Source organism: Salvelinus alpinus, chromosome 1 (assembly GCF_045679555.1).
Source record: "Salvelinus alpinus chromosome 1, SLU_Salpinus.1, whole genome shotgun sequence".
Classification (NCBI taxonomy): Eukaryota; Metazoa; Chordata; class Actinopteri; order Salmoniformes; family Salmonidae; genus Salvelinus; species Salvelinus alpinus.
In genome coordinates this window covers 18,052,185-18,073,815 of record NC_092086.1, presented here as the reverse complement: position 1 = coordinate 18,073,815, position 21,631 = coordinate 18,052,185, and the positions used below count along the sequence as shown (strand labels likewise).

General features: G+C 46.2%; 2 protein-coding genes across 2 annotated transcripts; one reads left to right on the top strand and one right to left on the bottom strand.

Moving 5' to 3' along the window:
- Window positions 1-333: 333 nt before the first annotated feature.
- Window positions 334-5,170, top strand: LOC139570828 (mannose-binding protein C-like). The gene is made up of 6 exons (XM_071393041.1): window positions 334-489; window positions 2,637-2,784; window positions 3,224-3,259; window positions 3,953-4,057; window positions 4,135-4,182; window positions 4,633-5,170. The coding sequence occupies exons 2-6, from the start codon at window positions 2,640-2,642 to the stop codon at window positions 5,010-5,012; spliced, it is 714 nt and encodes a 237-aa protein (XP_071249142.1). The 5' UTR covers window positions 334-489; window positions 2,637-2,639; the 3' UTR covers window positions 5,013-5,170.
- A 5,380-nt stretch (window positions 5,171-10,550) lies between these two features.
- On the bottom strand, window positions 10,551-12,378 carry LOC139575407 (uncharacterized). The gene is made up of 4 exons (XM_071400770.1): window positions 12,374-12,378; window positions 11,637-11,847; window positions 10,995-11,255; window positions 10,551-10,658 (listed from the first exon to the last, which is right to left on the bottom strand). Exons 1-4 carry the CDS (start codon window positions 12,376-12,378, stop codon window positions 10,551-10,553), a joined length of 585 nt encoding a protein of 194 aa, XP_071256871.1.
- Between the last annotated feature and the right edge of the window lie 9,253 nt (window positions 12,379-21,631).

Here is a 21,631-nt window from a genome sequence, read left to right as displayed (position 1 = left end):
TTCTTCTGAGTTGAAACAGCCAAATGTGTGCCGGGAAAAACAACATTGCTAAAACTATGGAACTATAAAAAATACAAAGTCATTCGGATGATATAATTGTGTACTTGGTTTTTGTGTTGTTTTTTTTGCCTTGGACTTCAAGTCTTCCTTACTCAAACTCTCCAGAAGTGGAATGGAACTAAAGTGGAATTTGCGCAATGGATGTCAGAGATTTGTTTGTGTTCTTGCTAGATGATTCCACGTGCATCAGTATTTTGCAATGAATGTGAACATTGATAGGGTACTCTGGGTATTACATTCCAAGTTTGTCTCTTTTCCAGTAAACTTCAAATGTCCTTCACAAGTACTTCCCGATAATAATGAATCCTCCAAAGTGACGTGTTGTTTACCAATGTCTTTATAAGTTGCTGCACGAACCCACGTCTCTAGCATTCTGTTGCAAAGCAGGACAGAAGCATCACATCCATTCTCAGCACATCAACTTAAGAGGTATGGTACCCACTTGTTTAGTTTTTGTCTTAATTATATTGCTGCTATTTAAAGGCACAAAATGTAAGCTGTACGGATGTTCAACGGCCATTTCAATCATTACAACCATCGATTATTGAAGAATATAGCTTATCAATGTGTTATGAGCTGATTCTAACTGTGTTACCCTGTCATCAATCTATGTTCCTATTACCTCACTGTCATGAGCTGATTCTAACTGTGTTACCCTGTCATCAATCTATGTCCCTATTACCTCACTGTTATGAGCTGATTGTAACTGTGTTACCATGTCATCAATCTATGTCCCTATTACCTCACTGTTATGAGCTGATTCTAACTGTGTTACCCTGTCATCAATCTATGTTCCTATTACCTCACTGTCATGAGCTGATTCTAACTGTGTTACCCTGTCATCAATCTATGTTCCTATTACCTCACTGTCATGAGCTGATTCTAACTGTGTTACCCTGTCATCAATCTATGTCCCTATTACCTCACTGTTATGAGCTGATTCTAACTGTGTTACCCTGTCATCAATCTATGTTCCTATTACCTCCCTGTCGTGAGCTGATTCTAACTGTGTTACCCTGTCATCAATCTATGTTCCTATTACCTCACTGTCATGAGCTGATTCTAACTGTGTTACCCTGTCATCAATCTATGTCCCTATTACCTCACTGTTATGAGCTGATTCTAACTGTGTTACCCTGTCATCAATCTATGTTCCTATTACCTCACTGTCATGAGCTGATTCTAACTGTGTTACCCTGTCATCAATCTATGTTCCTATTACCTCACTGTTATGAGCTGATTCTAACAGTGTTACCCTGTCATCAATCTATGTTCCTATTACCTCACTGTCATGAGCTGATTCTAACTGTGTTACCCTGTCATCAATCTATGTTCCTATTACCTCACTGTTATGAGCTGATTCTAACTGTGTTACCCTGTCATCAATCTATGTTCCTATTACCTCACTGTTATGAGCTGATTCTAACTGTGTTACCCTGTCATCAATCTATGTTCCTATTACCTCACTGTCATGAGCTGATTCTAACTGTGTTACCCTGTCATCAATCTATGTTCCTATTACCTCACTGTTATGAGCTGATTCTAACTGTGTTACCCTGTCATCAATCTATGTTCCTATTACCTCACTGTTATGAGCTGATTCTAACTGTGTTACCCTGTCATCAATCTATGTTCCTATTACCTCACTGTTATGAGCTGATTCTAACTGTGTTACCCTGTCATCAATCTATGTTCCTATTACCTCACTGTTATGAGCTGATTCTAACTGTGTTACCCTGTCATCAATCTATGTTCCTATTACCTCACTGTTATGAGCTGATTCTAACTGTGTTACCCTGTCATCAATCTATGTCCCTATTACCTCACTGTTATGAGCTGATTCTAACTGTGTTACATTTACATTTAAGTCATTTAGCAGACGCTCTTATCCAGAGCGACTTACAAATTGGAAAGTTCATACATATTCATCCTGGTCTCCCCGTGGGGAATGAACCCACAACCCTGGCGTTGCAAGCGCCATGCTCTACCAACTGAGCCATGACACTGTTACCCTGTCATACATCTATGTTCCTATTACCTCCCTGTTACTGTTTCCATTTGAGTCTTTGTAAACACACCAATAGATTCTGTTTAAAGCAGCATGTTGATCTCCTGTCAGTCCTTGCATCAATAGTTCCATCTATCTCATTTGAGAGAGGTTACATTTCCGTTCCATCCCTCAGCTGTTGACTCATTTGAGAGAGGTTACATTTCCGTTCCATCCCTCAGCTGTTGACTCATTTGAGAGAGGTTACATTTCCGTTCCATCCCTCAGCTGTTGACTCATTTGAGAGAGGTTACATTTCCGTTCCATCCCTCAGCTGTTGACTCATTTGAGAGAGGTTACATTTCCGTTCCATCCCTCAGCTGGCAACAAAGTGGCAGAGTCAAGCTGTTGAAATGACACATTCACATATTCTGTATGCTACTTTTCAACAGCTTGTATTCTTGTGGATCCCATTGACAGTAAATGTTCCTATCGTGTACTTTATAAGTAGATGTTTCCTGTGCTTCTATTTGTATGACACCAGTGATTTACTGTCCCTTTGGTCTCTGTCGTCTCCCTGCTGTTTTAGGTTATGGCGATGAGCAGACCTCTGACTTTGGGGCTCTGTGTTCTCTCCCTGCTGGTTCTGCCAGGCCAGATGGAGAAGTGTGAATGCCAGGGTCCTAGAGGGTATCCTGGCCCTCCTGGGCCTGCTGGCCCTCCTGGGGTTTCTGGAGGTAAATGAGTCGTAAGCTTAGTACAACTGCCTTACCCTATCATAACCCAAAATATAAGACTGTTGATTTTGGAGTAAACTGTCACTTTAAGCACATTCATTTGCGTACCTGATGATGGAGTGATGATGAGGGGACAGAGAACTCTGAAGTCCCTCAGTTAGATAAACCCTCCTACTCCTACAAGAAGTCTTTGTCTGTACCAGTTGCCAAAAAAAACTGGGGCTGGGGTATAATGTGAAAGCCCAATCCGGTATATTTCCTGCTGTTAGCCTTTGATTAAAAAAAACAACATAAAAAAACAACAACATAAGACTGTTGATTTTGTAATAAAGTGTCACTTTAAGCCAGATCAGACTGCAGAGCACTTTACAGGCTAATTGAAGCAGTCGTTGGTGTGTACGGTATGGTGATGAGCCCTATCCCTGTTGTCTCTCCATAGGCGTGCCTGGACTTCCTGGTGCACCTGGAGAGAGAGGTAGAGTCTGACATATTAACTGTTCTAACTTCATTATTTACATACCAAACATGTAAGGGGTCACAACACCCTTGAAAACATTATGGACCACAGCCGTGGTGCTGCTTTCCCACTGTGTGTGGTTCTGGAAGACAAATAACTGTGAATGACTTGAATTAGATCACCACACCAATTCACAGAAAGAGGCTTTGTCTGTACCAGTTGCCAAAATATTTTGTCAGTATATCATTTGTTTGTACCAGAGCTGTGAATCCTATTAAAAGGGGCTGGGGTATAGTGAATTATTATCAGAGCTGTGAATCCTATTAAAAGGTGCTGGGGTATAGTGAGTTATTATCAGAGCTGTGAATCCTATTAAAAGGGGCTGTGGTATAGTGAGTTATTATCAGAGCTATGAATCCTATTAAAAGGGGCTGGGGTATAGTGAGTTATTACCAGAGCAGTGAATCCTGTTGTTATTCTTAGATAATGAAAAAAAATCCTTTACATGGTCAGATAACTTAAGTATAGATTGATCACTTATTTTTCTAATTTGTATGTAGGTGTGTTTCCTCATGCTGAACATATTTGCCTCAATTGTCCATAAAGTCTGTCAGGAAAGATTTTCCTCCATCTGGGAAATTTGGGAAAACCTTTAAAAAACATATTGTCATGAACCATAAGTACATCCACATCTCTACTATCTCTCCATAGGTCTACCTGGACTTCCTGGATCTTATGAACTTCCTGCTATAGATGGACGTAATGTCCCTGGACCTCCTGGTTCGCCTGGACCCCCGGGCCCTGCAGGAGCTACTGGTATTCAGCTGATTGATCTCTTCCTGGTTCTGTATTTATTATTTGGTTCTCTCTAGTCACACCTTCTGTTTTCACAGACTTAGACCTGGAACCCCTGCAAGACAGCTTGATCAAACTGGAGCTGGGTAAGGAAGTGAATTTCAGATCAGAATGTTATGTACTTGTATGCAACATTACAGATTCTGTATCTTAATTTGATCACTTCCTGCACGGCAGGAAATGCAAACTTGTAGTGTATGCAAGGTTTAAAAAGGCTTTTAAAGTTTTAATTTCCACTTAAAAATGTCACTTGATTTGCCCGAACAAAAAATGTAACAATCCCTACAAATAATAATTATAATCCAAATAACAATTCATGGTTCCTGTGAAACTGGCTCAAATGAAGTTACTTTATCTGTAGATTATGTTGTACCTTACTAAGTATCTGTTCAACATAAATTATGCAGTATTCGTAATTTGGGAAAATGAGGTGTGAATTTAGTCGTGTGCTGGCATTTGTGAAATATAAAAAGGCAACTTTTAGTATTCCACTTTTAGTGTTACACTGACTGCATTAATACCTGGTTTCTCTTCAGCCGTAAACTATGACTTCACCAGAAGAGTTGACAAGAAGTACTTTGTGTCACACAAGAGAGCGGGTTCTTTTGACGATGCTGTTCGGTTCTGTACCAAGAGGGGCTTGGTGTTGGCATTGCCGAAGAACGAGGAGGAAAACACTGCTCTCACTCAGGTCTTCGAAGGGGCTTTGAAGAATGCATGGCTCAATGTTGACAACAGTAAAGAGGGGAAGTTTCAGGTGGATTTGAAAGGCCATCCCCTCACCTTTTCCAAATGGGCAGATGGGGAACCAAAAGTGCCCAATGGGGATAGAAGCTGTACCATGTTGACAGAGTCAGGTGCATGGCGGGTGACATATGAGTGCTCCTTCAATGCCTATATCGTGTGTGAGATATAGGGACACCTCTATGAAATGCTGTTTCTGAGTTTGACCTTGAAATCTCTAGGTTTTTTCCTGTGTGTATTTCCAGTTGTTCTGCACCTTTTCTTTCTTTGTTCTCATCAGGGGTAAAATAGAAAAGGGAAACTTGTGGAATAAAGCAACAAACAAATTTACTTTGGTGCTTGTCTGTCTCCTTCATGCTCCTTCTCTCTGAACAGATTGTCTACTGATCATGCACATAGCTTCATGCTCCTTCTCTCTGAACAGATTGTCTACTGATCATGCACATAGCTTCATGCTCCTTCTCTCTGAACAGATTGGCTACTGATCGGCACATAGCTTCATGCTCCTTCTCTCTGAACAGATTGTCTACTGATCGGCACATAGCTTCATGCTCCTTCTCTCTGAACAGATTGTCTACTGATCATGCACATAGCTTCATGCTCCTTCTCTCTGAACAGATTGGCTACTGATCATGCACATAGCTTCATGCTCCTTCTCTCTGAACAGATTGTCTACTGATCGGCACAGCTTCATGCTCCTTCTCTCTGAACAGATTGTCTACTGATCATGCACATAGCTTCATGCTCCTTCTCTCTGAACAGATTGGCTACTGATCATGCACATAGCTTCATGCTCCTTCTCTCTGAACAGATTGTCTACTGATCGGCACACAGCTTCATGCTCCTTCTCTCTGAACAGATTGTCTACTGATCATGCACATAGCTTCATGCTCCTTCTCTCTGAACAGATTGTCTACTGATCATGCACATAGCTTCATGCTCCTTCTCTCTGAACAGATTGTCTACTGATCGGCACATAGCTTCATGCTCCTTCTCTCTGAACAGATTGGCTACTGATCATGCACATAGCTTCATGCTCCTTCTCTCAGAACAGATTGTCTACTGATCGGCACATAGCTACTTTTCACCTCCAGTTTGATGACAGAGGAATAGCAACTATATATTTCCAAACAACAAAATATCAAGTTCAACTTTTATGAACAGGCTGACATAGACCTGGAACCCCCCTAGTAAAAACAATGCATCTCAACACCAAAGGAAGATGTTGTCTGTGAGGGAGACCCTCCTTAGTGCTGGTTTTATAGGTTTCTCTGTAATGACAAGTTATCCGTACCACCAGAGGGTGAAGGGGGACCTGTATCAGTGATGTTGACCAGATAGACAGACCCTCCTTAGTGCTGGTTTTATAGGTTTCTCTGGAGACATAATGACAAGTTATCCGTACCACCAGAGGGTGAAGGGGGACCTGTATCAGTGATGTTGACCAGAAAGACAGACCCTATGCTGAGATATAACACCCCATGTACTCACCTAAGTTTTTCTGTCCCACGTATCATATGACCGCATACAAAACCACAATTACCTTATTTTTGAGCATATAAAAATCTGCCAATGGCAAACAAGGTCTGCCAATGGTACATATAAATCTAATATCCAACCCTGATGCTCCACTGAGTTCTAAATATCCAACCCTGATGCTCCACTGAGTTCTAATATCCAACCCTGGTGCTCCACTGAGTTCTAAATATCCAACCCTGATGCTCCACTGTGTTCTAAATATCCAACCCTGTTGCTCCACTGTGTTCTAATATCCAACCCTGATGCTCCACTGTATTCTAAATATCCAACCCTGATGCTCCACTGTGTTCTAATATCCAACCCTGATGCTCCACTGTGTTCTAATATCCAAGCCTGATGCTCCACTGTGTTCTAATATCCAACCCTGATGCTCCACTGTATTCTAAATATCCAACCCTGATGCTCCACTGTGTTCTAAATATCCAACACCGATGCTCCACTGTGTTCTAAATATCCAACCCTGGTGCTCCACTGTGTTCTAAATATCCAACCCTGGTGCTCCACTGAGTTCTAATATCCAACCCTGATGCTCCACTGAGTTCTAATATCCAACCCTGATGCTCCACTGTGTTCTAAATATCCAACCCTGATGCTCCACTGTGTTCTAAATATCCAACCCTGATGCTCCACTGTGTTCTAATATCCAACCCTGGTGCTCCACTGAGTTCTAAATATCCAACCCTGGTTCTCCAATATGTTCTAAATATCCAACCCTGGTGCTCCACTGAGTTCTAAATATCCAACCCTGGTTCTCCAATATGTTCTAAATATCCAACCCTGGTGCTCCACGGTGTTCTAAATATCCAACACTGGTGCTCCACTGAGTTCTAAATATCCAACACTGGTTCTCCACTGTGGTCTAAATATCCAACCCTGATGCTCCACTGTGTTCTAAATATCCAACACTGGTTCTCCACTGTGGTCTAAATATCCAACCCTGTTACTCCACTGTGCACTAGATATCCAACGCTGGTTCTCCACTGTGGTCTAAATATCCAACCCTGTTACTCCACTGTGCACTAGATATCCAACATTGGTGTTTCGCTGGGCTATAAGGCAATTTAACAAAATGGGACCCTATGTGGGCTCTTGTCAAAGGTAGTGCACTTTGTAGGGAATAGGGTGCCATTTGGGACTCAGACATTATACTGTATCCAATCCTGGTGCTCCACTGTGGTCTATGTGTCCAACCCTGGGCTGGCAGAATAATGTTATAATGGGAGAGTTAGTTCTTCTCTCCAATAAGGTTATAATGGGAGAGTTAGTTCTTCTGTCCGATAATGAGAGAGTTAGTTCTTCTCTCTAATAAGGTTATAATGGGAGAGTTAGTGCTTCTCTTCAATAATGGGAGTTAGTCCTTCTCTCCAATAATGGGAGAGTTAGTGCTTCTCTTCAATAATGGGAGTTAGTCCTTCTCTCCAATAATGGGAGAGTTAGTGCTTCTCTCCAATAATGGGAGAGTTAATTCATCTCTCCAATAATGGGAGAGTTAGTGCTTCTCTTCAATAATGGGAGTTAGTCCTTCTCTCCAATAATGGGAGAGTTAGTGCTTCTCTCCAATAATGGGAGAGTTAATTCATCTCTCCAATAATGGGAGAGTTAGTGCTTCTCTTCAATAATGGGAGTTAGTCCTTCTCTCCAATAATGGGAGAGTTAGTGCTTCTCTCCAATAATGGGAGAGTTAGTCCTTCTCTCCAATAAGGTTATAATGGGAGAGTTAGTTCTTCTCTCCAATAATGTTATAATAGGAGAATTAGTTATTCTCTACAATAATGGGATAATTAGTTATTCTCTCTAATAATGGGAGAGTTAGTCCTTCTCTCCAATAAGGTTATAATGGGAGAGTTAGTTCTTCTCTCCAATAATGTTATAATAGGAGAATTAGTTATTCTCTTCAATAATGGGAGAGTTAGTCCTTCTCTCCAATAATGGGAGAGTTAGTGCTTCTCTCCAATAATGGGAGAGTTAGTCCTTCTCTCCAATAAGGTTATAATGGGAGAGTTAGTTCTTCTCTCCAATAATGTTATAATAGGAGAATTAGTTATTCTCTACAATAATGGGATAATTAGTTATTCTCTCTAATAATGGGAGAGTTATTCCTTCTCTCCAATAAGGTTATAATGGGAGAGTTAGTTCTTCTCTCCAATAATGTTATAATAGGAGAATTAGTTATTCTCTACAATAATGGGATAATTAGTTATTCTCTCTAATAATGGGAGAGTTAGTCCTTCTCTCCAATAAGGTTATAATGGGAGAGTTAGTTCTTCTCTCCAATAATGTTATAATAGGAGAATTAGTTATTCTCTCCAATAATGGGAGAGTTAGTCCTTCTCTCTAATAAGGTTATAATGGGAGAGTTAGTCCTTCTCTTCAATAATGGGAGAGTTAGTCCTTCTCTCCAATAATGGGAGAGTTAGTTATTCTCTCCAATAATGTTATAATGGGAGAGTTAGTCCTTCTCTCCAATAATGGGAGAGTTAATTCTTCTCTCCAATAATGGGAGAGTTAGTCCATCTCTCCAATAATGGGAGAGTTAATTCTTCTCTCCAATAATGGGAGAGTTAGTCCTTCTCTCTAATAAGGTTATAATGGGAGAGTTAGTCCTTCTCTTCAATAATGGGAGAGTTAGTCCTTCTCTCCAATAATGGGAGAGTTAATTCTTCTCTCCAATAATGGGAGAGTTAATTCTTCTCTCCAATAATGGGAGAGTTAATTCTTCTCTCCAATAAGATTAAAATGGGAGAGTTAGTTCTTCTCTCCAAAAACAGGTTAAATAAAAGTAAAATATTTCTCACGTCCGGTGATGACCATCATAGACCGTTCTCTCCCTCCATTGAGGATATAATGGGGGATTTTGTCCAGATTAAGAACTCACATCATATCCGACATTGACACTGTCGGTGCTTCTCAAAATGGTACCCTGTTCCCTATGTAGTGCACTACTTCTGTTCAGGGCCCACAGGTCTCTGGTCAAACGTAGTGCGCTGTATAGGGAATAAGGCTCCATTTGGGATGCAGACTGTGTTCGTTTCCAACCCTGACTGAGCTCTCTCGTTAAAAACAAACCTGGCTCATTGACAGAGAGAGAGGTGGTGTGTGTGTGTGTGTGTGTGCGTGGTGTGTGTGTGTGTGTGCGTGCGCCCTAGGGGTGTAGGGCTGTAGGGGTGTAGGGCTGTAGGGGTGTAGGGCTGTAGGGCTGTAGGGGTGTAGGGCTGTATGGGGTGTAGGGCTGTATGGGGTGTAGGGCTGTAGGGGCTGTTGTGTTCTAGGGGCTGTAGGGCTGTAGGGGTGTAGGGGCTGTTGTGTTCTAGGGGCTGTAGGGTTGTAGGGGCTGTAGGGGCTGTTGTGTTCTAGGGGCTGTAGGGGCTGTTGTGTTCTAGGGGCTGTAGGGTTGTAGGGGCTGTAGGGGTGTAGGGGTGTAGGGGCTGTTGTGTTCTAGGGGCTGTAGGGTTGTAGGGGCTGTAGGGGCTGTAGGGGTGTAGGGGCTGTTGTGTTCTAGGGGCTGTAGGGTTGTAGGGGCTGTAGGGGCTGTAGGGGTGTAGGGGCTGTTGTGTTCTAGGGGCTGTAGGGGTGTAGGGGCTGTTGTGTTCTAGGGGCTGTAGGGTTGTAGGGGCTGTAGGGGCTGTAGGGGCTGTAGGGGCTGTTGTGTTCTAGGGGCTGTAGGGGCTGTTGTGTTCTAGGGGCTGTAGGGGCTGTTGTGTTCTAGGGGCTGTAGGGTTCTAGGGGCTGTTGTGTTCTAGGGGCTGTAGGGTTGTAGGGGCTGTTGTGTTCTAGGGGCTGTAGGGTTGTAGGGGCTGTAGGGTTCTAGGGGCTGTTGTGTTCTAGGGGCTGTTGTGTTCTAGGGGCTGTAGGGGCTGTTGTGTTCTAGGGGCTGTAGGGTTGTAGGGGCTGTTGTGTTCTAGGGGCTGTAGGGGTGTAGGGGCTGTTGTGTTCTAGGGGCTGTAGGGTTCTAGGGGCTGTTGTGTTCTAGGGGCTGTTGTGTTCTAGGGGCTGTAGGGGCTGTTGTGTTCTAGGGGCTGTAGGGGTGTAGGGGCTGTTGTGTTCTAGGGGCTGTAGGGTTCTAGGGGCTGTTGTGTTCTAGGGGCTGTTGTGTTCTAGGGGCTGTAGGGGCTGTTGTGTTCTAGGGGCTGTTGTGTTCTAGGGGCTGTTGTGTTCTAGGGGCTGTTGTGTTCTAGGGGCTGTTGTGTTCTAGGGGCTGTTGTGTTCTAGGGGCTGTAGGGTTGTAGGGGCTGTAGGGGCTGTTGTGTTCTAGGGGCTGTAGGGTTGTAGGGGTGTAGGGCTGTAGGGGTGTAGGGGGTTTAGGGGCTGTTGTGTTCTAGGGGCTGTAGGGTTGTAGGGGTGTAGGGGTGTAGGGCTGTAGGGGTGTAGGGGTGTAGGGGGTTTAGGGGCTGTTGTGTTCTAGGGGCTGTAGGGTTGTAGGTGGTGTAGGGGTGTAGGGGCTGTAGGGTTGTAGGTGGTGTAGGGGCTGTAGGGGCTGTAGGTGGTGTAGGGACTGTAGGGGCTGTAGTGGTGTAAGGACTTTATGGGTGTGTACATACTGACCCTACATTACAGACCTAGAGACAGAGAGAGAGGTGGTGTGTGCGTGTGTGCGTGCGTGTGTGTGTACACTTACTATACAGCTGGGGGCTGTAGTGGCTGTAGGGGTTGTAGGGCTGTAGGGGGTGTAGGGGGTGTAGGAGTTGTAGGGCTCTAGGGGTGTAGGGCTGTAGGAGTTGTAGGTGGTGTAGGGGCTGTAGGGTTGTAGGGCTGTAGGGGGTGTAGGGGGTGTAGGGGTGTAGGGCTGTAGGGGGTGTAGGGGCTGTAGGGTTGTAGGGCTGTAGGGGGTGTAGGGGGTGTAGGAGTTGTAGGGCTCTAGGGGTGTAGGGCTGTAGGGCTGTAGGGGTTGTAGGTGGTGTAGGGGCTGTAGGGTTGTAGGTGGTGTAGGGGCTGTAGGGTTGTAGGTGGTGTAGGGGTTGTAGGGTTGTAGGTGGTGTAGGGTTGTAGGGTTGTAGGTGGTGTAGGGCTGTAGGGTTGTAGGTGGTGTAGGGCTGTAGGGTTGTAGGTGGTGTAGGGGCTGTAGGGTTGTAGGTGGTGTAGGGGTTGTAGGGTTGTAGGGTTGTAGGTGGTGTAGGGGCTGTAGGGTTGTAGGTGGTGTAGGGACTGTAGGGGGTGTAGTGGTGTAAGGACTTTATGGGTGTGTACATACTGACCCTACATTACAGACCTAGAGACAGAGAGAGAGGTGGTGTGTGCGTGCGTGTGTGTGTACACTTACTATACAGCTGGGGGCTGTAGGGGCTGTAGGGGTTGTAGGGCTGTAGGGGGTGTAGGGCTGTAGGGCTCTAGGGGCTGTAGGGGCTGTAGGGCTGTAGGGCTGTAGGGGTGTAGGAGGTGTAGGGCTGTAGGGGGTGTAGGAGTTGTAGGGCTGTAGGGCTGTAGGGGCTGTAGGGGGTGTAGGAGGTGTAGGGCTGTAGGGCTCTCGGGCTCTAGGGGTGTAGGGGTGTAGGGTTATAGGCTGTAGGGGGTGTAGGAGTTGTAGGGCTGTAGGGGCTGTAGGGCTCTAGGGGGTGTAGGGGTGTAGGAGGTGTAGGGCTGTAGGGGTGTAGGAGTTGTAGGGCTGTAGGGCTCTAGGGGCTGTAGGGGTGTAGGAGGTGTAGGGCTGTAGTGGTGTAAGGACTGTATGGGTGTGTACATACTGTACATATGTTTACTATTGAGGGAGTTCTAATCAAATGCTGCACGTGTGGTTATTGAGAGCAATAGACTTAAATGAAGACGCGCAAGAGCTGGGCTTTAATAGGGCTTTAATAGGGCTTTAATAGGGCTTTAATAGGGCTTTAATAGGGCTGGAGTCTAGCTGTACAGTGAGTGTAATGAAAAGACAGGTAATTGTTTTGAAAGGGTAACTTTATCTTGGAAAAATAACAAATAAACACAAACACACACACAGACACACTCAAGCAAGAAACAAGCAGTTTCAATTAGGTTGTACTCCGTCCCCTCCCCCAACACCGCATAACGCAAGGTAGAAGCCCTGGTTTCAATTAAGTTGTATTCCGTCCAATCCCCCAACACCGCAAATAAAAAAAACATGCCACCTCTCTATTTTTCATGAATTTAGCAGTTTTTTTAGTAGAGAGAGAGACTGTAAGGAGAGAGAGAGACTGTAAGGAGAGAGAGAGACTGTGAGACTGTAGGAAGAGAGAGAGAGACTAGGGAGAGAGAGAGAGAGAGAAAGAGAGAGACTAGAGAGAGAAAGAGAGAGAGTGAGACAGAGACTAAGGAGAGAGAGAGAGACTGTAGGGAGAGAGGGAGAGAGAGAGAGAGAGAGAGACTAGGGAGAGAGAGCGAGAGAGAGAGAGAGAGAGACTAAGGAGAGAGAGAGAGAGAGACTGTAGGGAGAGAGGGAGAGAGAGAGAGTGAGAGAGAGAGACTATAGGGAGAGAGAGAGACTGTAGGGAGAGAGGGAGATGTAGAGGGTGTTAAATTATTTAAGTTTAAGTTTTGTTTTTAGCCAAACCCAAGTCTTGTCATGAGTGGGAGACTGTTAATTTATTACTTTAGTGGAACACATGTTTTGAAACACACTCACTAGGGTGAGGAAATAGTCCATCTGGAATGCATAACAGATAACAATACATCTCAACATCTCCTCTGGCTCAGGAGAGGAGGAGGTACTGTTCTGCTACATCTGTCCTACTCTGTTCCCAGATTCACCATTCTCTCTCTCTCTCTCTCTCTCTCTCTCTCTCTCTCTCTCTCTCTCTCTCTCTCTCTCTCTCTCTCTCTCTCTCTCTCTCTCTCTCTCTCTCTCTCTCTCTCTCTCTCTCTCTCTCTCTCTCTCTATCTCTCTCTCTCTCTCTCTCTCTCTCTCTCTCTCTCTCTCTACCTCTCTCTCTCTCTCTCTCTCTCTCTCTCTCTCTCTGTCTCTCTCTACCTCTCTCTCTCTCTCTCTGTCTCTCTCTGTCTCTCTCTACCTCTCTCTCTCTCTCTCTGTCTCTCTACCTCTCTCTCTCTCTCTCTCTCTCTCTCTCTCTCTCTCTCTCTCTCTCTCTCTCTCTCTCTCTCTCTCTCTCTCTCTCTCTCTCTCTCTCTCTCTCTCTCTCTCTCTCTCTCTCTCTCTCTCTCTCTCTCTCTCTCTCGCTGGGTCAGGATGAGGGCAAAGGATATAGAGGAACAGGATGTTACAACCAGTGATACTAGTTCCTCCCTGTCTTCCCTGAACTAGGTCATATCCGTTTTATTATATACTACAGGACAATCATAGGTTCATCTATGGTTCATCTTTGGTGCAGGCCAACATCAACATCTGTGAGTGTGTGTGTGCATGCTACACTAATAGAACTAACATGGTTATCTGTCCCAAGATCAGGGTCAGTAATAGACTTGACGTGTCACCCTGGTGTTGATACTGTCCACCCAGAGGAAGATGGAATTCATATACCCTGTGGCCTGCTGCTTTCCTGCCAGTGTGTTTCTGTTAGGAGATGACTGGTGGATCCGTGGCTGGGTCAGGGAGATGGATAAACACGGTGCGTAAAAGAGATCCGTGGCTGGGTCAGGGAGATGGATAAACACGGTGCTTAAAAGAGATCCGTGGCTGGGTCAGGGAGATGGATAAACACGTTGCTTAAAAGAGATCCGTGGCTGGGTCAGGGAGATGGATAAACACGGTGCTTAAAAGAGATCCGTGGCTGGGTCAGGGAGATGGATAAACACGGTGCTTAAAAGAGATCCGTGGCTGGGTCAGGGAGATGGATAAACACGGTGCTTAAAAGAAATCCGTGGCTGGGTCAGGGAGATGGATAAACACGGTGCTTAAAAGAGATCCATTCAACTCTTAGCGGAGTGTCCAAGAACACCTGTTTTTAGCACCGAGAGCTACACAACTAGGTCAACGTGTCACGTTCCTGCCAGTGTGTTGGGAGGTGATTCTGTGGCCTGGCCGCGGTCGGACTGGGATCTCAAGGATCTCATTGGATGAAATGTTTTCCTACGTGGTCAGGGGGATCCACATGAGCTAACGAACCAACAGGCCCGAAAACACACACACTTTTACAGATGCACAATCGAGAGCATCCTGTCGGGCTGTATCACCGCCTGGTACGGCAACTGCTCCGCCCACAACCGTAAGGCTCTCCAGAGGGTAGTGAGGTCTGCACAACGCATCACCGGGGGCAAACTACCTGCCCTCCAGGACACCTACACCACCCGATGTCACAGGAAGGCCATAAAGATCATCAAGGACAACACCCGAGCCACTGCCTGTTCACCCCGCTATCATCCAGAAGGCGAGGTCAGTACAGGTGCATCAAAGCAGGGACCGAGAGACTGAAAAACAGCTTCTATCTCAAGGTCATCAGACTGTTAAACAGCCACCACTAACATTGAGTGACTGCTGCCAACATACTGACTCAAATCTCTAGCCTGTTTAATAATAAAACATTGGATGTAATAAATGTATCACTAGTCACTTTAAATAATGCCACTTTATATAATGTTTACATACCCTACATTACCCATCTCATATGTATATACTGTACTCTATACCATCTACTGCATCTTGCCTATGCTGCACGGCCATCGCTCATCCATATATTTATATGTACATATTCTTATTCATTCCTTTACACTTGTGTATATAAGGTAGTTGTTGTGAAATTGTTAGATTACTTGTTAGATATTACTGCACGGTCGGAACTAGAAGCACAAGCATTTCGCTACACTCGCATTAACATCTGCTAACCATGTGTATGTGACCAATAACATTTGATTTGTAGAGAGACTGCCTAGACAGACCGCTGTGGTCAACCAGCCAGGGGTATGTTGCTGTGGTCAATTAGGGGCTCATGCCCTGTGCTGCTAAGACGTGTGTGTGTGTGTGTGTGTGTGTGTGTGTGTGTGTGTGTGTGTGTGTGTGTGTGTGTGTGTGTGTGTGTGTGTGTGTGTGTGTGTGTGTGTGTGTGTGTGTGTGTGGTGTGGTGTGGTGTGGTGTGGTGTGTGTGGGTGTATTAATCTGTCTGCATGGTCTGGAAAGCTGCCCAGAGTAGCCACTCTCAGAACCACTAATGCTCTGTAATGACTGTCATCTCACACAGTGGCAGCAGGCTGGCGAAGGCTTGGCAAGGGGGAATGGACGGACACACACACACACACACACACACACACACACACACACACACACACACACACACACACACACACACACACACACACACACACACACACACACACACACACACACACACACACACACACACACACACACACACACACACGTGCATGATCAAAACAGACTACTGCAGTAAGACGTGGATCAGCTGCAGCACAAGGGCAGTCAGGGCAGTGGAGTCAACTTTGTTTCCTTTTAACATGATGTAGTTCTTTCTTTATCTCCATTTTGACCTCTCTTCTAACTCTCTGTGGTGCTGTGTAGGCTGTAGGCTGTAGTGTTAACAGGGTGTTATCACTATAATGAATGCCATGTCTATCAGATAGCTAACATGGTGTTTTCACTATAATGAATGTTATGGCTAACAGATAGCTAACAGGGTGCTATCACTATAATGAATTTCATTACTAACAGATAGCTAACAGGATGCTATCACTATAATGAATGTTATGGCTAACAGATAGCTAAGCATGGTGTTATCACTATAATGAATTCCATTGCTAACAGATAGCTAACAGGATGTTATCACTATAATGAATGTTATGGCTAACAGGGAGTTATCACTATAATGAATGTTATGGCTAACAGATAGCTAACAGGATGCTATCACTAGAATTAATTCCATTGCTAACAGATAGCTAACAGGATGCTATCACTATAATGAATGTTAAGGCTAACAGATAGCTAACATGGTGTTATCACTATAATGAATTCCATTGCTAACAGATAGCTAACAGGATGTTATCACTATAAGGAATGTTATGGCTAACAGATAGCTAACAGGGTGTTATAACTACAATGAATGTTACGGCTAACAGATAGCTAACATGGTGTTATCACTATAATGAATGTTATGGCTAACAGATAGCTAACATGTTGTTATCACTATAATAAATGTTACGGCTAACGTATAGCTAACATGGTGTTATCACTATAATGAATGTTACGGCTAACAGATAGCTAACAGGGTGTTATCACTATAATGAATGTTATGGCTAACATGTTGTTATCACTATAATGAATGTTACGGCTAACAGATAGCTAACAGGGTGTTATCACTATAATGAATGTTATGGCTAACATGTTGTTATCACTATAATGAATGTTACGGCTAAAAGATAGCTAACATGTTGTTATCACAATAATGAATGTTATGGCTAATAGATAGCTAACATGTTGTTATCACTATAATGAATGTTATGGCTAACAGGGTGTTATGACTATAATGAAGGCCATGGCTAACAGTATTTCTATTTAATTAGGCAAGTCAGTTAAGAACAAATTCTTATTTACAATGACATCCTACTGGGGAACTGTGGGTTAACTGCCTTGTTCAGGGGCAGAATGACATATTTTTACATTGTCAGCTCGGGGATTTGATCCAGCAACCTTTCGGTTACTGGCCCAATGCTCTAACTACTAGGCTACCTGCCGTAATGGCATGCTCATAATCATCCTGTTATCAAGCAGGTAGCCTGGACCTAAACCTGACAGAGACCTTGGTCAAAAGTAGTGCACTATGTAGGGAATAGAGTGCCAGCTCTGGTCTAAAGTAGTGCACTATGTAGGGAATAGGGTGCCAGCTCTGGTCTAAAGTAGTGCACTATGTAGGGAATAGGGTGCCAGCTCTGGTCTAAAGTAGTGCACTATGTAGGGAATAGGGTGCCAGCTCTGGTCTAAAGTAGTGCACTATGTAGGGAATATGGTGCCAGCTCTGGTCTAAATTAGTGCACTATGTAGGGAATATGGTGCCAGCTCTGGTCTAAATTAGTGCACTATGTAGGGAATAGGGTGCCAGCTCTGGTCTAAAGTAGTGCACTATGTAGGGAATATGGTGCCAGCTCTGGTCTAAAGTAGTGCACTATGTAGGGAATAGGGTGCCAGCTCTGGTCTAAAGTAGTGCACTATGCAGGGAATAGGGTGCCATTTGGGATGCATATGTGCTCTCTCTCAGCAACACTTAACGTGACTCTCAGGGAGGACAGAAAGAAGTCATCTACTGGCACCACACCTCATTCACTAGAGTTAGAGTACGCTGCCTGTGTGTGGAGGAAACACACCTAGCTAACCCTGTTAGAGCCCTGGAGAGGAGAGTCACCTAGCCAACCCTGTTAGAGCCCTGGAGAGGAGAGTCACCTAGCCAACCCTGTTAGAGCCCTGGAGAGGGGAGTCACCTAGATAACCCTGTTAGAGCCCTGGAGAGGGGAGTCACCTAGCCAACCCTGTTAGAGCCCTGGAGAGGGGAGTCACCTAGCCAACCCTGTTAGAGCCCTGGAGAGGGGAGTCACCTAGATAACCCTGTTAGAGCCCTGGAGAGGGGAGTCACCTAGCCAACCCTGTTAGAGCCCTGGAGAGGGGAGTCACCTAGATAACCCTGTTAGAGCCCTGGAGAGGGGAGTCACCAAGCTAACCCTGTTAGAGCCCTGGACAGGGGAGTCACCTAGATAACCCTGTTAGAGCCCTGGAGAGGAGAGTCACCTAGCCAACCCTGTTAGAGCCCTGGAGAGGGGAGTCACCAAGCTAACCCTGTTAGAGCCCTGGACAGGGGAGTCACCTAGATAACCCTGTTAGAGCCCTGGAGAGGAGAGTCACCTAGCCAACCCTGTTAGAGCCCTGGAGAGGGGAGTCACCTAGCCAACCCTGTTAGAGCCCTGGAGAGGAGAGTCACCTAGCCAACCCTGTTAGAGCCCTGGAGAGGAGAGTCACCTAGCCAACCCTGTTAGAGCCCTGGAGAGGGGAGTCACCAAGCTAACCCTGTTAGAGCCCTGGAGAGGGGAGTCACCTAGCTAACCCTGTTAGAGCCCTGGAGAGGGGAGTCACCTAGATAACCCTGTTAGAGCCCTGGACAGGGGAGTCACCTAGATAACCCTGTTAGAGCCCTGGACAGGGGAGTCACCTAGATAACCCTGTTAGAGCCCTGGAGAGGGGAGTCACCTAGATCACCCTGTTAGAGCCCTGGAGAGGGGAGTCACTTAGATAACCCTGTTAGAGCCCTGGAGAGGGGAGTCACCTAGATAACCCTGTTAGAGCCCTGGAGAGGGGAGTCACCTAGATAACCCTTGTTAGAGCCCTGGACAGGGGAGTCACCTAGCTAACCCTGTTAGAGCCCTGGACAGGGGAGTCACCTAGATAACCCTGTTAGAGCCCTGGAGAGGGGAGTCACCTAGATAACCCTGGTAGAGCCCTGGAGAGGGGAGTCATCTAGCTAACCCTGTTAGAGCCCTGGAGAGGGGAGTCACCTAGCTAACCCTGTTAGAGCCCTGGAGAGGGGAGTCACCTAGATAACTCTGGATAAGAGCGTCTGCTAAATGACTTAAATGTAAATGTAAAATATAACCCTGTTAGAGCCCTGGAGAGGGGAGTCACCTAGATAACCCTGTTAGAGCCCTGGAGAGGGGAGTCACCTAGATAACCCTGTTAGAGCCCTGGAGAGGGGAGTCACCTAGCTAACCCTGTTAGAGCACTGGAGAGGGGAGTCACCTAGCTAACCCTGTTAGAGCCCTGGACAGGGGAGTCACCTAGCTAACCCTGTTAGAGCCCTGGAGAGGGGAGTCACCTAGATAACCCTGTTAGAGCCCTGGAGAGGGGAGTCATCTAGCTAACCCTGTTAGAGCCCTGGAGAGGGGAGTCACCTAGATAACCCTGTTAGAGCCCTGGAGAGGGGAGTCACCTAGATAACCCTGGCAGATCCCTGGAACGGGGAGCAAGGAGGGAGGAGTCACCTAGCTGACCCTGTTAGAGCCCTGGAGCTGCCTTGTTCAGGGGCAAGGAGGGAGGAGTCACCTAGCTGACCCTGTTAGAGCCCTGGAGCGGGGAGTCACCTAGCTAACCCTGTTAGAGCCCTGGAGCAGGGAGCAAGGAGGGAGGAGTCACCTAGCTGACCCTGTTAGGGCCCTGGAGCGGGGAGCAAGGAGGGAGGAGTCACCTAGCTAACCCTGTTAGAGCCCTGGAGCAGGGAGCAAGGAGGGAGGAGTCAGGGATAACAACACTTATAACAACAACACTCTTATCAAGCTTGATGCTTCACAGGAGAAATGGGCTGAAGGTTTACAAGACCTGAAGTTCAGCAGTCAATGTCATCACACACACACAGTAGATCTGGGCCTCATCAACGTATGTTAAGACTGTGATTTATCTGGTTGTTGTTGCTGCTCAGGGAGGGGCAGTCTAGGCAGCTGGCTAGGCTCTGCTCTGACTGGGGTTGTGGTCTCCTCTCCTCCCCCTCTCTCCTCTCTCTCTCTTCAGAGAGGGGCAGTCTATGCAGCCGGCTAGGCTCTGCTCTGACTGGGGTTGTGGTCTCCTCTCCTCCTCCCCCTCTCTCCTCTCTCTCTCTTCAGAGAGGGGCAGTCTATGCAGCCGGCTAGGCTCTGCTCTGACTGGGGTTGTGGTCTCCTCTCCCTCTCTTCAGAGAGGGGCAGTCTATGCAGCCGGCTAGGCTCTGCTCTGACTGGGGTTGTGGTCTCCTCTCCTCCCCCTCTCTCCTCTCTCTCTCTTCGGAGAGGGGCAGTCTAGGCAGCTGGCTAGGCTCTGCTCTGACTGGGGTTGTGGTCTCCTCCTCCTCCCCCTCTCTCCTCTCTCTCTCTTCAGAGAGGGGCAGTCTATGCAGCTGGCTAGGCTCTGCTCTGACTGGGGTTGTGGTCTCCTCTCCTCCCCCTCTCTCCTCTCTCTCTCTTCAGAGAGGGGCAGTCTAGGCAGCTGGCTAGTCTCTGTTCTGACTGGGGTTGTGGTCTCCTCTCCTCCCCTTCTCTCCCCTCTCTCTCTTCAGGGAGGGGCAATCTTTGCAGCTGGCTAGGCTCTGTTCTAACTGGGGTTGTGGTCTCCTCTCCTCCCCCTCTACTCTCTCTCTTCAGAGAGGGGCAGTGTAGGCATTAGATAGGCTAGGCTCTGTTCTAACTGGGGTTGTGGTCTCCTCTCCTCCCCCTCTCTCCTCTCTCTCTCTTCGGAGAGGGGCAGTCTAGGCAGCCGGCTAGGCTCTGCTCTGACTGGGGTTGTGGTCTCCTCTCCTCCCCCTCTACTCTCTCTCTTCAGAGAGGGGCAGTCTATGCAGCCGGCTTTGCTCTGACTGGGGTTGTGGTCTCCTCTCCTCCCCCCCTCTCCTCGCTCTCTCTTCAGAGAGGGGCAGTCTAGGCATTAGATCGGCTAGTCTCTGGGCTGTTCTGACTGGGGTCATGTTCTGTCCACACAGTGTGTGTGTGCCAGTGTGCATTTGTGTCTGTATGTGTGTGTATAAACGTCTCTGTTTGTCCATGCCTGAGTCTATCTGTATCTTGTGGAATGTCTATATTCCTATCTCTGTGTGTGAATGGAATTTTTATACAGCCATATTAAGTGTGTAGTCTTGTGTAGCCCCCTCTCCCTCTCCCTCTTCCTCCTCCTCCTCCTCCTCCTCCTCCTCCTCCTCCTCTGTCCTCCCCTCTCATCTCATCTCCCAGGTCAGTGGATTGTTATCTGATAGTCACTAAGTGATGAACCATAAACACACCAGACAGCACAGCACAGTGAGGCCATTGAGGAGCAAAGCATACTGCTGCATGATGAATTAACCACAACTACAGAGATCCTGGAAATCATTCTGAGAAAGAATCTAAGATACAAGAGCAAAGAGAATGTCCAGAGAGAATGTTCCAAGAGCAAAGAGAATGTCCAGAGAGAATGTTCCAAGAGCAAAGAGAATGTCCAGAGAGAATGTTCCAAGAGCAAAGAGAATGTCCAGAGAGAATGTTCCAAGAGCAAAGAGAATGTCCAGAGAGAATGTTCCAAGAGCAAAGAGAATGTCCAGAGAGAATGTTCCACGAGCAAAGAGAATGTCCAGAGAGAATGTTCCACGAGCAAAGAGAATGTCCAGAGAGAATGTTCCAAGAGCAAAGAGAATGTCCAGAGAGAAGGTTCCACGAGCAAAGAGAATGTCCAGAGAGAATGTTCCACCCATAGACATACATAAATCGTTACTCCCACCCTTCAGCTTTCACAATACTGTAATTCCCTCATCAGATTCTTACACTTCTTCAGCAGCTTTGTGAGGACTCAAAGACGTCCGGTAACATGACTAATATTTCTCTTCTGGACACGCCCGAGGGGCGGAGTTTCTTCTCTTGGTG

Excerpts from the sequence above, each read along its gene's own strand:
- LOC139575407 (XM_071400770.1), bottom strand. Across the intron at positions 11,256-11,636 it reads CTACAGCCCCCAGCTGTATA|CCCTACAGCCCTACACCCCT; the intron begins GTAAGTGTACAC and ends CAACCCCTACAG. Across the intron at positions 10,659-10,994 it reads CTACAGCCCCCAGCTGTATA|CCCTACACCCCTACAACCCT; the intron begins GTAAGTGTACAC and ends ACACCCCTACAG.
- LOC139570828 (XM_071393041.1), top strand. The coding sequence starts at position 2,640 with ATGGCGATGAGCAGACCTCTGACTTTGGGGCTCTGTGTTCTCTCCCTG. Across the intron at positions 2,785-3,223 it reads CCCTCCTGGGGTTTCTGGAG|GCGTGCCTGGACTTCCTGGT; the intron begins GTAAATGAGTCG and ends GTCTCTCCATAG. Across the intron at positions 4,058-4,134 it reads GGGCCCTGCAGGAGCTACTG|ACTTAGACCTGGAACCCCTG; the intron begins GTATTCAGCTGA and ends CTGTTTTCACAG.